Below are 12,010 nucleotides of genomic sequence, written 5' to 3' on the forward strand. Positions count from 1 at the left end.
GTCTGGAGGTTTGTTTGGGTTTTCCTACTCACTTTGGAAAACTCTTGATTCAAGAATGTCCCATGACTGAAAAAGTGTCCAAGTGGAAAATAAACTTTGGAAAAATATTCTTATTTCCAGACTTTGTTCCTGATTCCATTGATTTAAAATTTGAATCCCTCTGGCGGTCTGTCAGACCGTCCGTTCTGTTGGTTGACTTGACTACAGTGGACATTTTGGCCATAGATTCGCTCTACATATTGGGTTTTAAAGTTTTTATTCTTGACAGGAACCTGCACTTTACATCTGTAATGTAGCCTTTATTCCTGCCGCGTTAGCCCAGCCAAGCTGCTAATGGTCCTAAACCCTACTTTTCAGAGACAGGATTATTTTACCAGCCGCTGTTTTCATTCTGTTCGACATCAAGAAATGTGCTGTTTCACTGAGCAGTGCTGGCTGTTGCTGTTAAATTTAACACACTCTCAGCTGCAGACAAAACGCTTTGCTCGTCAGCGCTACATTTAGAGAGTAAAAAAAAAGCAAAACGAAGCACTGGTTCCACTTTGAGTGCCCTTAATGAGACCATCCATGCCTTATCGGTGCTCTGTCTGGGGGGCACAATGGTCAGATTGAGGCAGGACACAAAAGGCTTTAGAAAGTCTTTGTGCTCTGTGTGTGTTGTTGCTTGCCGCTTACGTGTGTTTCCCCTCTTATCGGCGTAAAAGTGAGTACCTCACGTTTGACCCGCTCCTGACGCGTTGCTCAGGTTGCTGTATCTTTGGTGGAGATGGATGACCTACCATTTAAAATCACTCATTTCTGATGATTTCAACGCACACTACCTGCAACATGGATAATCACAGGACTCGGTTCAGTTAATTAGAGAAAATGTGCAAGAGCAGAGTATGAGTGCAGCTGTTTTTTTCTCCCCCCAACAGCGAGGTGAGCATTCCTGAGTACGAGTGACAGTTGCTTAAGTGGAATGCAATGTAGCTGTGACATGGTGGCTGAATGGTCGCACTATGTTTGCAACTGCAGCTGTTGGACATGTAATATGTCTGAATGCACACTTCCTCACCGTCTGATTCCTCTGCTATGGTATTCTGATTGAAACTGGAGTAGAGGGTTTAAATTGCTGACATGGTGCTGCTATAATTCAATAAAACATCAAATATATCCTATATCTAGTTCAAGTATCATGGTGTCCTCTTAACGAGTGACGGTAGGATGGAGCTGGAGAGAGATGGATCAGGATCTGATTTGTACTAAAGCAAACATTGCTCCTCCTCTTTAACTGTGTTTCCATCGATGTCCTTTTTGGGGGGCATTTCGAAGAATCACATGAGAAAAGATTGATGGAAATGGAAAATTTGAAAAAAATGTTCTCAATTTTGCCACGTTCAATGGGTTTGAGAATGTTTACGATCTTTGGTGACTGGTAGGGTCTCTCATGAAACTTGTTCTCATTGGGGAGGTCAGACCAAGAACAAACTAGACAAACGTTTGTTGATTCTTGGTGTGCTTCAAGCAGAATGGATAACTTTGGTTCCCTCATGGAGCCAGACCTGGTGCCAGGAGTTCACCATTGACCACCTAGTGGGGGAGCCCAAAATGACAGCAGGAGGCTACCTCCACCTGAATCCTCAGCTTCTCAAGCACAACTTGAGGTCAGGTGCCGTAAGAGTTGTGACATGTATGATGTGGTCTTCCATACACGTTAGTCTGTGGTGGCTGGGTAGGATTACAGTGGACCCTTGTCTATTTGCAGTTCAGTATTTGTGGATATTTTTGATGGACTGTGAGTACAAACTACACAAGGAGAATTTGCTTATCCATCAATGTATTTCATACAGCGTATCAAATATATATATAAAAAAAGACAGCTTGGGAAGCTGAAATATGTCAGTGGAATGATATTAGGTGTCATTTACAAAGCAGCCAATCCATGAACATCATTAATTTTCCTTGGCACTGATTGGCTGTAAGCTCAAGAGCAGAGATAAGATTGTGGATCTTAGTTTCTGCGCTAGTGCTTAGCTTTATTTGGTTTATGTTGTGTGTATTCTTGCATATCAAGGTATATTAGGTGTTTGAACTATTATCATACTCCTTCTCCATACAACTATTTCTCTGAAGATTTTGTCTCTTACTTTTTCGGGAACAGATTTAGTATTTATAGAACATTTTATCGACTTGAATCTTCCCAATAACAGTCACTCTATTCAAATTTCAACCACAAAATGGCTACCCTGACTTATGTGTCCTCTTAGCATTTTCTGATCCAGTTTCAAGGCTTTTATGCAGCAATTAATTGAGAGGACTGCTTGGCCGCTTCAACTCCTGCAGCCATCGCAGGGGAAAGCGCTATAATCTCTGCCCGTCTTTGTCTCGTCACTGCGCTTGTCTTCCTCCGTCTGATTTGAGGTGCACAGGAAAGCTGTAAATCAATTTGCATTCGACATCTGACATCAATCAGTCATGTTTTGGGAGAGCAGCACCGCCTCCTCCTCAGAGACTTGGAGAGCCGGCGTGATGGATGGCTGTCATCTCGCCCAAGTTGAGCGGATCTCTTATCAAGGGCATTGTTTCCCCAAGAACTCGCAGAGCTGATCGGTCTCTGCCACCCAACTTCACCGTGGGATTGTGAAATCTGTTTGACATTGTCGTTTTTTTTGTTTTTTTTCCTCACCTGAACGTTGAATCATAAGCCTTTCTTTTTGTGCTACAATTTTGGCTTCGCCAGCTGTCTTGGTTATGATTCCACCCGTACGATCTGGCAATGTGAGACAGTGACCTGTGTTGAAGATTAAACTCTGAAAGTGCACCGTCTTGACAAACAGTCATCTCATTCGTGGGCGTGTGAGTGCTGCCGCTCTCAAGATGAAGCATTTGAAGTATTTAGGAGGCTTAAGGCTCCCTGGCAGTTGTTTGGCAATTCTTGTCACCTTAATTGCTTTAGAACGCTGTTTTAGATATCGCTCAAGAATAATATGCTTTTCACTGAGCTGTGGGGTCCTTGAGGATTTCGCAACACAGGCGGTTTTTAGTGTTGTCTGTTATTTAGTTACCTAACCTTCAAGACCTTCACCACACACTCAAATATTGACCCTTCGTTTTGTCACCTAAACTGCCTGTCAGCCTAATGACTGTCCATTTGAAAATAGATGATTTATTGTCAATCAAGGATTGACCCTTCTCATAAAGCCGTTAGCCGTCCTGCGACTTTGCATGAGGGAAGCATTCTGATTCAATTTGCTGCAGCCTCGCTTGAATTTTGCTTTGACAGTTTCCAGTCGAGCTCCACTGACCTGTAGTTGTTGAACCGAGTGTTATTTTTATCTGCTGATGAAAGTGCAATATCATCTCACAAAAATAACAAAGCTCCCAAAGAAACGAACTTAAAGTGACTCCATTAGAGATCGGAGCATGTTCCCTGCACATAGAGTGCTGATCTTTTTGCCACTGTGAGTTCGAAAAAAGGTTTTACTGTTTCTTTTGTGTTTTCTTTTCTTTGTTTTTTTTTCTTTTCTGACTTTTTCAAGTGAAAACTGGAGCAGTGTGTTGGAGCCATTTTCGATCTGCCTCGTCCACTTTCTGTTATCTGCTCATTGTGTATTGTCAGAAAGGTGGTCATGTGACTAATAAGTATTTACTAGGAGATGGTTGGTTAAAATTTCTTTGGTTTTATCGAGACTCATAATTTGATCTTTGAGTCAAGTAGGGTCAAATTTTCAACCAATTAAAATGAGGTCTAATCCGAGATACTTGGATAATTAAGATGCTTAATTCCAGAAAAGGAATTAGAATAAACTTGGAATCTAGAGACTCTAGTTAATTAGTCACTCTTTAGCTCATTTTTTTAAGAAACTGTAGGGTACTCACTATTTAGACCAATATTGTACTTCTTGGATTAATTTTTAGGTTATTATGCAGAGAGACTCCTATTATTGCAACCCAGAAAAGGAATTAGAACAAACTTAGAATCCAGAAAAAGTTCTTCCAAAACAGGAACGTTTAGTTTTTGTTATTACTTAGAAAGTGTGGAGTGCTCCTTACTTTTACAAATTTAGAGCACACTTAGAAAGTCCAGAGAAAACTTACTTCTACTTATCTAGCAACCCACAACAGGGATTAGAACAAACTTAGAATCCAGAAAAACTACCTAGCAATACTTTTTAGACTCTTATTCTTCCAAACCAAAAATGGAATTAGACCAGAGGATACTTACTTATACTATAGCAACCCTGGATAGCAGTATCTAGTTTATATACCTTAATCTACATTATTCGATTCTTTTTCTTCTTTTGCTCTTTCCTTTGGTTTGTTATTTTGTTGAAATAGCAAAATAATTAGTTTGTTGAATTAAAAGGAATATTTCCTCTTAATTCCTCTAAAGCACTTTGTATTGCCTTGTTGCTGAAAATGTGCTATATAAATAAAATTACCTTACCTTATAATTAGATCATTTTTGATTTCAACATTTTTCTTATTGGCTTGTATAAGAGATCAAAGAGTTATGGTTTTTGTATTGAACTTTACAGATGTTGGTAACTTTTTTCTGATCCATTTTTACATTTCTTGAGAGTGAGATATGATGTGCTGCTCTTTTGAGATCTTTGGGCCTACTTCGTGTTGTCTTGGTTCTTTGTGTCTGACAGTAATCAAGTCTAATTGGCAAGTTGAATTAAAAGTTTTTTTCTTAATGCATGAAATAATTTGGAGAACTCTTGTCTTTAATTTTTCATCTTACTTTTGTCTATAGATGTAGGTGCAACAAAAGTATTATGTAAAGAAAAATATACTTTTTGAGCAGATGTTGATGAAATGTAATGGTTTAAGGCTGAGATTGAATTCTAAACCAGTTGACTTGCTTGTAAAGCTGATCCTGTTGTAATTGACTTTCTTATTAATGGGGTACAGTTGGAATAACTCTGTTTTTTCTCTCGTTCGCAGAAAGATGCACAGTGGAATGAAGACCTACAGCTGTGAGCTTTGTGGGAAGAGCTTTCTCGACAGTCTCCGTCTACGGATGCACTTGCTCTCCCATTCAGGTACCGATAAAATACACACCATTATAGACCTTGCACTATAACCAAGAGCATTAAAATTATGGGACCAGTGCCATTGGCACTGCACACTGCTGTGCATGGAGCGATTATTTTACCAAAACAAATAATTATAAATATTTTTTTTTCATCATGAAAGAATTACAAATGATAAATGTATAGAACTCACTGCGCCTTTATGTTGATGCTTTGTTACAAGGAAAAAACGGGGGGGAAAAACACTTCAAACAGCAGACATGAATTACATTTTGGACAATTCTTTAAAGCGGCGGTGTCCAAACTTTTAGCAACGATGGCCGAGGATGGCTCAGAATCTTGGTAGTGTGCAGCATCACAAAGCCTTTGAAATATCTTGTTTTTGCAGCACGTGGGTGTTGTAGAGAGATTGTAGACGTAGATACCGATGACATCCTGGAAGCTGAACAAACCAATGAGTGGCGCTGACTCATCGGCTTCCGGTAACGTTGAGTCGCCCTTGAGGCTCATCACCATCCAGTCTCCCTACACCTCTGGGTCTTTAAACGTTATAAAATGAACTGACGTCTGGTTCTCAACCACACGTAGTTTTAATAGTTTTTTTTAAGTGGCTAACAGTTCCCTAATTCTCTTCCATACGGACTATGAAATCAGTAAAAGCCAAAGATTTAAATGCCTCAATTTAAACATCAAGGTGCTTAAGTTGTCCCTGTTTGGGACACAGCAACGTCCCCAACCCTCCCACTTCTCAATCCTGGATTCTGAAGAGAATAATTACAGGAATCATTTGTTTGTTCGTGTCTCACCAGCAGTTTAACAGTGACTGACACTGATGCTGACAGCCTTGCTATGTTTATGACAAAGATGAATGACAAACTCACGCTGTGCCAGTGAATTGGCTCAGCACACAGCTCAGTGTGTCACAAGCAGAAGTTGCTCCGAGCAAATATTCACTGTTTATTTTTAAATTACACCCCGTTTTCACAATCCTCACTGCCCAAACATGTGACAACCAACCCCCCACCTACCCACGCACACGCACGCACACACACCACCACCAAACCCCCCATCCTCTCAATCACTTGTCGGAGCAGAAAGAATGAAGCTCTACAACAGAAAGCAAATAGTTTACAAATTATTATGTTCCTGTGTTGGTCATTACTGTATATGTCTCCTCTGATCAACTGAGAGGCATTTTTTTAAGGCTGTTATTAATTTATGTTCATTATAGAAACTATATGTTTTAGATTTACTTTTTATTTTTTTTACTTTCTACAAAAGTTTTAGAATCTTTAAACACCACGATTGATGACTTTGTAAAGTTATGATCTGCCAATACCGATTTTTCTGGTCAAATAGACGATTGCAAAAGTTTCTGTTTTTTTATTATTATTAGTTTAATGTCAAAGTTCAATGACTTTTCCTTCATCACTGAAAATCTACCTACACAGTAAAATTCTATATTGCTTTAAAAAAAGTAACGCAACATCAAATATTCTCCTTATTAAAAAACATATATTGTAATTTTTGAGTAAAAAAGATTCTATTACGTTTTAGATTGCTAAATAAATTACGGATTTAATGCAAAGCATTAGAAGCCCTACTATAATTGTCCAGTTATTATTCAGATCAGGACCAGAGGCGATGTCACACTGTGTGTGTAGGAGAGATCAGTCGGTGTTACACAGCTCTGTACCGTTTCAAAATAATGATAATTAATTTAAATGGTTTATTTTTATTATTATTATTTATTATTAAAGATTCACATAATTAACCTAATTAGCATTATTGTCTGTTTCTGTGATTATTCCTGTAGTAAGTCGACCCTTACTGTAACTTCTGAAGCTAGTGTTTCCAAGTCTCCTACACCTTTTGTTGGTTGTCTGACTTGATCTTACAATCAAAAATGACTGTTTTTGACTCGTCACTCAGAAACAAACACAGAAGTGTTTTTATCACAGAGACCTGCAGCGCTAAGGCATGGTGGGTTCACTCACTGGGAGAAAAATTAACATCGGTCATCATGAAGCCATGATAATGAATTTGTAGTCTAGAGAACTTCTGCTAATGAAAATACTAAAATCAGTTTAGCAAACTGCATCGGATAAATAAGAAAGAAGGATTTTTAACACAGAAACGCGTGCCCTTTGAAAGGTTTGCCTGGGTACTGTAAAGTATCTGCACTCACTGCTTGGTCAGAGCTCATTTTGCATAAATTCCTGTGTCTGTGCATCATTGCTGCTCTTCTACCTGCTGCCTATGGACACTTTCCAAATGATTTTTCCCTCCAACTAAACTTCCTGTAAGCCATAATCATTAAAATGATCAGAAATAAATGTTTGAAAAAAGTCTCTGGGTTTAATGAGTCCATATGAGTTTTAGTTTTTAAAATTAATTGCTGAAACAAAATGTATTTTTGCACCAGAATAGTAACCCAAAATGAAAATAGTGTGAACTTCCTGTATTTTGCGCTGGATTCTACTAGGTTAATGTTCCTTTTCACTGATTTAAAGAACATTTTCAGTGATTGTTTCCTTTCATGTCATGTTTTTTCTCTCTTTTAATTTACTAATTAAAAAATCAATACAGTTATTGTAGAGATGATGCTGCACATTTCAGAAGGAATGCTTATCCCTTATTCTTGTCCTATGAGGTAACAATAAGGAATATTTGTATCTTTTTTTTTTATCGTGAAGCTTCTGAAAGGGCTTTGACTCCTGCAGGCCAACATGTATGTTATATCAACAGGTAGATAATGAGTCAGAGTTTAAATCTGCTGTCACTGAATGAAAGTGATGATCAAGTGGAAAACAGAACGGTGAAAACTCGAGGAAGAACCACATACCCCACCATGAGCGGAAGATGTGGGCAGTGTATTTTTAGCATCTGTGGCAGCAAGTGCACAAACTTTTTCTTTGCATTCTTTTTTCTTCTTCTTTCCCCTTTCCATGCAAGGCTGTGTCAAAGCGCGACATCAACCTGTGCTGTTGCACGCATCACTGTTGATTCATCGCCGCTTTGGTCTGGAGTGAAAGGCAAGCCGAGCGCTTCAGTCGAGACGGGCGACGGTTAGGGAAGAGACGGCGCAGAGACAGAGCCTCTTTGATACTCTTTGTTGTCTTTTTCTTTCGTATTTTTATTTTTTTTTAACTCTTTTTTTTTTTCTTTTTAGCTTTTTTTTTTTTATTCCTCTTCTGCTCCTCCGCCTCCACCGTTTGACTCTCAGGGCTTTTTTCTGGGTCTGACACCACGTATGGATTTTTAGCATGTCTCTTTGTAATGACGACACCTCACCCAGTCCCAAAAACCCTCAGTTTGAGCCTGTTTCCTCCCCTCCGACCCCCCCGGCTCCCCCACCCTCCAACCACCTCTCCTCCACCTCTCCTCCTGTCGCTATACTCCATCAGCTCGCTTCACAAAAGCCAGAATATTGTGGAGATGAGGCGAGAGGCTTGTTGGTATGCGCGGCGCGTCGTGGATGTGGAGCATTTCAGACGCCGCTGCCTTGCTTGCTGCATCTCTCTCTCTCCCTCTCTCTCTCTCTGCCTGTCTTCCTGTCCTTCTGTCTGTCTCTCCCTCAGCTTGTTGTAGCTACAGAAGATTTGGCAGCTCGCCCGTCTGGGCAGCGTGCCACCTCTGAGGGTACAGTATGTACAGTCTACCTTCTGCCAGCTATTTCATTTTTGTTTTCCCCTCGCCTTGTTCCGTCTCAGGCCACGTGTTTGGTTTTTTTCCCTGTTAGCATTGTTTTTATCTCCACATGCTGTTTAATGTTTGACAGGCTGCGTGGAGCCAAGGCCTGCATGTAGAGGGTGGAACTCAGAAGTATTGAGCATCTTTTTCCAGTGTTTTTTTCGAAAGTATTCGACTTTTTTTTCCGCATTTTGTCACATTACAGCCACAGAGTTTCAGAACAATGAAGTAGCATTTAATGTTAGTTTTCAACATCCGTCACTGCTGAGTAGAAGCATTCCCAGAGCCTGGCGCTGCCGCCACCATGCTTTACATGTATCGTTTTTGTTTTTATACAAGTTTTTTTTGCTACAGTTAAAATTAAGAATTCATTCTCAACAAACTTAGCCTGCTAATTTAAAGGCTAAAATAATGCAAATACAGCGTGTGAGAGGTGTTCAGCGGTTTTAATTTACTGCCCACATACAAATGAAATCAGAAGACACATTCCCCCCTTTTTTTCTCTCTTTCAAAAGTCAAACCAAATTTGACCAAATTTAGACCAGACACAATTTGTCTTTATTTAGTGATGTCAGGTTAAAGGGGCTTGAGTACAAACTTAGAAATAAATGTTTTGTTCTGACTCTGTGTTATTTTCTTATTATCTTTTCAACTCAGTGTTGAGTGAAATGTTTGTAATGTGACAAAATGTGAAAAAGTTAATCAGTCTTATTTATTTGTATAAGACATTAGTCAGCAACAAAACAGCTCAAAGTGCTTTACATCATAAAACACAGAAATATAAAGTCATAAATACACCAAACAAGAGGTATGAATACTTTTGCAAGGCACCATAAGAAGATTAACACTTCCTAATTCCATTTATCATATCAGTTGTCTAGATAAAGTAAGGCTGGAATATAAGGTAAATAAAATGTTTCCTTTTTCTTTTATTTCTACACTTCTTTTTGCTCCTTCTGTTTTTCAGATTGTTCTAGAAAATACCAAATTTGACTCAACTTTGTTGCAAAGTGGGAGGGCGGTCATTAAATATTGAGACAGATCTGGATCAGTTTCAGAAAATCTGCCAAATAGGGCACTTTCCTCTGGAGGACGTGCCTTCAGTGCATCTTCCAGTTACATTTTCAAAGACTTGTGGGTAGAAAATAATTTTTTCTCATTTCTAAATATAATAGGTACGCATCTTTTCAACTCCTTAATCTTTGTGGAAATTTGTCAGTTTACTCTTTATTTTAAACAAGCTCAATAAAAGCCTACTTGTTAAAAAATATACATCTAAATCAAAGTGAAATTGTAGACTAAATCGAAATAAAAACACAGCAGAGCTCTAAATCAAGCATTTCTACTGATCTCCAGGAACCGAATCTTGACATGTTAAAGCCACCAAATCCCTGCCACAGCTCCGTTGGTTCTACAACGCTGACTTCATTATGCAAACGCACATCTTGATGCGGCCTGTTCAACTCCACCCTGACCTAAAAATGGCTGCCGTGTCTTGAAAAGGCTCGTCTTTTGGATAATTGTTGACATTACACAAGTCAGAATAAATGAAGTGTGTTTATCTTTAAAATAGCTTCTTTTTTTTTTTAATGAACCCAATGCAGTTTTTTTTTTTAGTTTATTTTCAAGACACTATTCTTGGTAACTTACTACTCTTATATTAAGTTAAATTATATTTCACTTTTTAGTTAAGAGTATAATACTGTGAAGAATAATCCCCCTGTATAGCTAATACCCATTTGCGATGAGTCCTTAACATCACTGTGGGGGAGTTTTGACCCACTATGCTTCGTAGAATTGCTTTAATTCAGTCGCATTGAAAGAATGACAGCACCTTCATCCAAATTAAGGCTGGGCTTTGACTAGGCCACTCTAAAACAGTAATCTGGGTTTTCTTAAGTCATTCAAAGGTGAAGTGGCTAATTACTTTGGATTGTTGTGGATTGGTGTTGTTTTCTCTTACTAAATCATGATTTAAAACCTTCTTTTTTGTATTTTCTTAGGTTAAAATTAGTGTGACAATCTGAATAACTTAAATGGAGCACAATTTTTTTCAAGTGCCGTATCTAGATTACGACGCTTAAAGATTGGACAATCTGGTCCATCAGTATGGCACAAAGCCAGATGCTTTTTGGTGGCTCATCTCGTTAAATCAAACTCACAACCTAGATGCTCAATATATAGTAAAATGCTGGTTGATCATTTACCTGTAATAAAAAAGGGAAATGTCCAGGGAGGCATTGAAGGTGAAACAGGTTTTTGTATAAAAGAAAATCTACCAGAACAGATCTAGCCTCAGCCAGCTGTTTGACTTGGCTCCAAAGTGCCAATTCACTCCTCTAATCTGATCCCAGTCAGAGTTTGAGAGCAAAATGGCCCAATAAATGAGAACATTTCAATAAAAAACAAAAAGACGCTTTGAATTCACATAAATATGGTGGGAGAGTCAGCCGTCCTATTGGGCTTTGCCTGTTTCCTTCTCCGTGGCGCTTTTGTCTGGCTGTTTTGGCGCTCGGCTCGGCCGGTCGGCTGTTTTGGCGCGGTGCCGGCTCTTCCCTCTCACTGATGACGACATATTTGTGCCGGCAGGTCTGGATGTTCTGCCAGCATTCCAGCATTTATGATCGCTCGCAGATGTGAGTCCAGGAACACACTGTACTGTACCCAAACCCAGAAATTAATGAAACTTGACTGCCTTCCAGGCCACAAATTCCTAAATGTGCATGTGTGTTGGCGTGTGTGTGGGGGTGTGCGGGTGTGTGTGTGTGTGTGTGTCTGTAGTGTGTATGCTTGAGTGAGACGAGAGTCAGGGGAATCAAGAGGAGGTGGGGGGCGGGGGGCTGCTATTAAAAGCAAGTAGCAGGAAGAGAAGTGGATCAGAACAAAAAAAATGAACCAAATTGTTTAGTAGTATGCATTCACTTTTTTATTTATTTATTTTTTATTTCACAGCTGATTTTGTTTCCTGAATCCACTCCAACTCCCTCAGAGTTCTGTGCAAAAGTTTTGAGTCAATGAGTCAAAACTTTGCAACATTTCTACCAGGACTTGAAAGGTTTTTTTTTTGTTTGTTTTGTTTTCTTTTTTATCAGACTGGATGGTTTTAAAGTCCTCACTGAAATATATTGGCTTCAGGTCTGAACTTTGACTAGGACATCCCAACAGATGGAATGCTCGGATTTAAACTCTGAAAGCAAGCTCTATCAGGATTTCTTCCAGTTGCCTGAGTTGTGGATCTGTGCAGCTCCTCCAGAGATAATGAATGGTTTTTGGCTGTTTCTCTGTTTGATGCTCTC

At 39.2% G+C, this 12,010-nt stretch overlaps 1 protein-coding gene across 2 annotated transcripts in view; it reads left to right on the top strand.

The window, feature by feature from the left end:
- Positions 1 to 12,010, top strand: part of zbtb16a (zinc finger and BTB domain containing 16a) — a 174,523-nt gene that overhangs the window by 66,652 nt on the left and 95,861 nt on the right. For both annotated transcript variants that reach the window (XM_032575413.1, XM_032575415.1), the window contains exon 3: positions 4,933 to 5,030. In XM_032575413.1, coding sequence (XP_032431304.1) covers positions 4,933 to 5,030 — 98 coding nt within the window. The remainder of the gene's footprint in view (positions 1 to 4,932; positions 5,031 to 12,010) is intronic.

Source organism: Xiphophorus hellerii, chromosome 11, assembly GCF_003331165.1.
Source record: "Xiphophorus hellerii strain 12219 chromosome 11, Xiphophorus_hellerii-4.1, whole genome shotgun sequence".
NCBI classification, from domain to species: domain Eukaryota; kingdom Metazoa; phylum Chordata; class Actinopteri; order Cyprinodontiformes; family Poeciliidae; genus Xiphophorus; species Xiphophorus hellerii.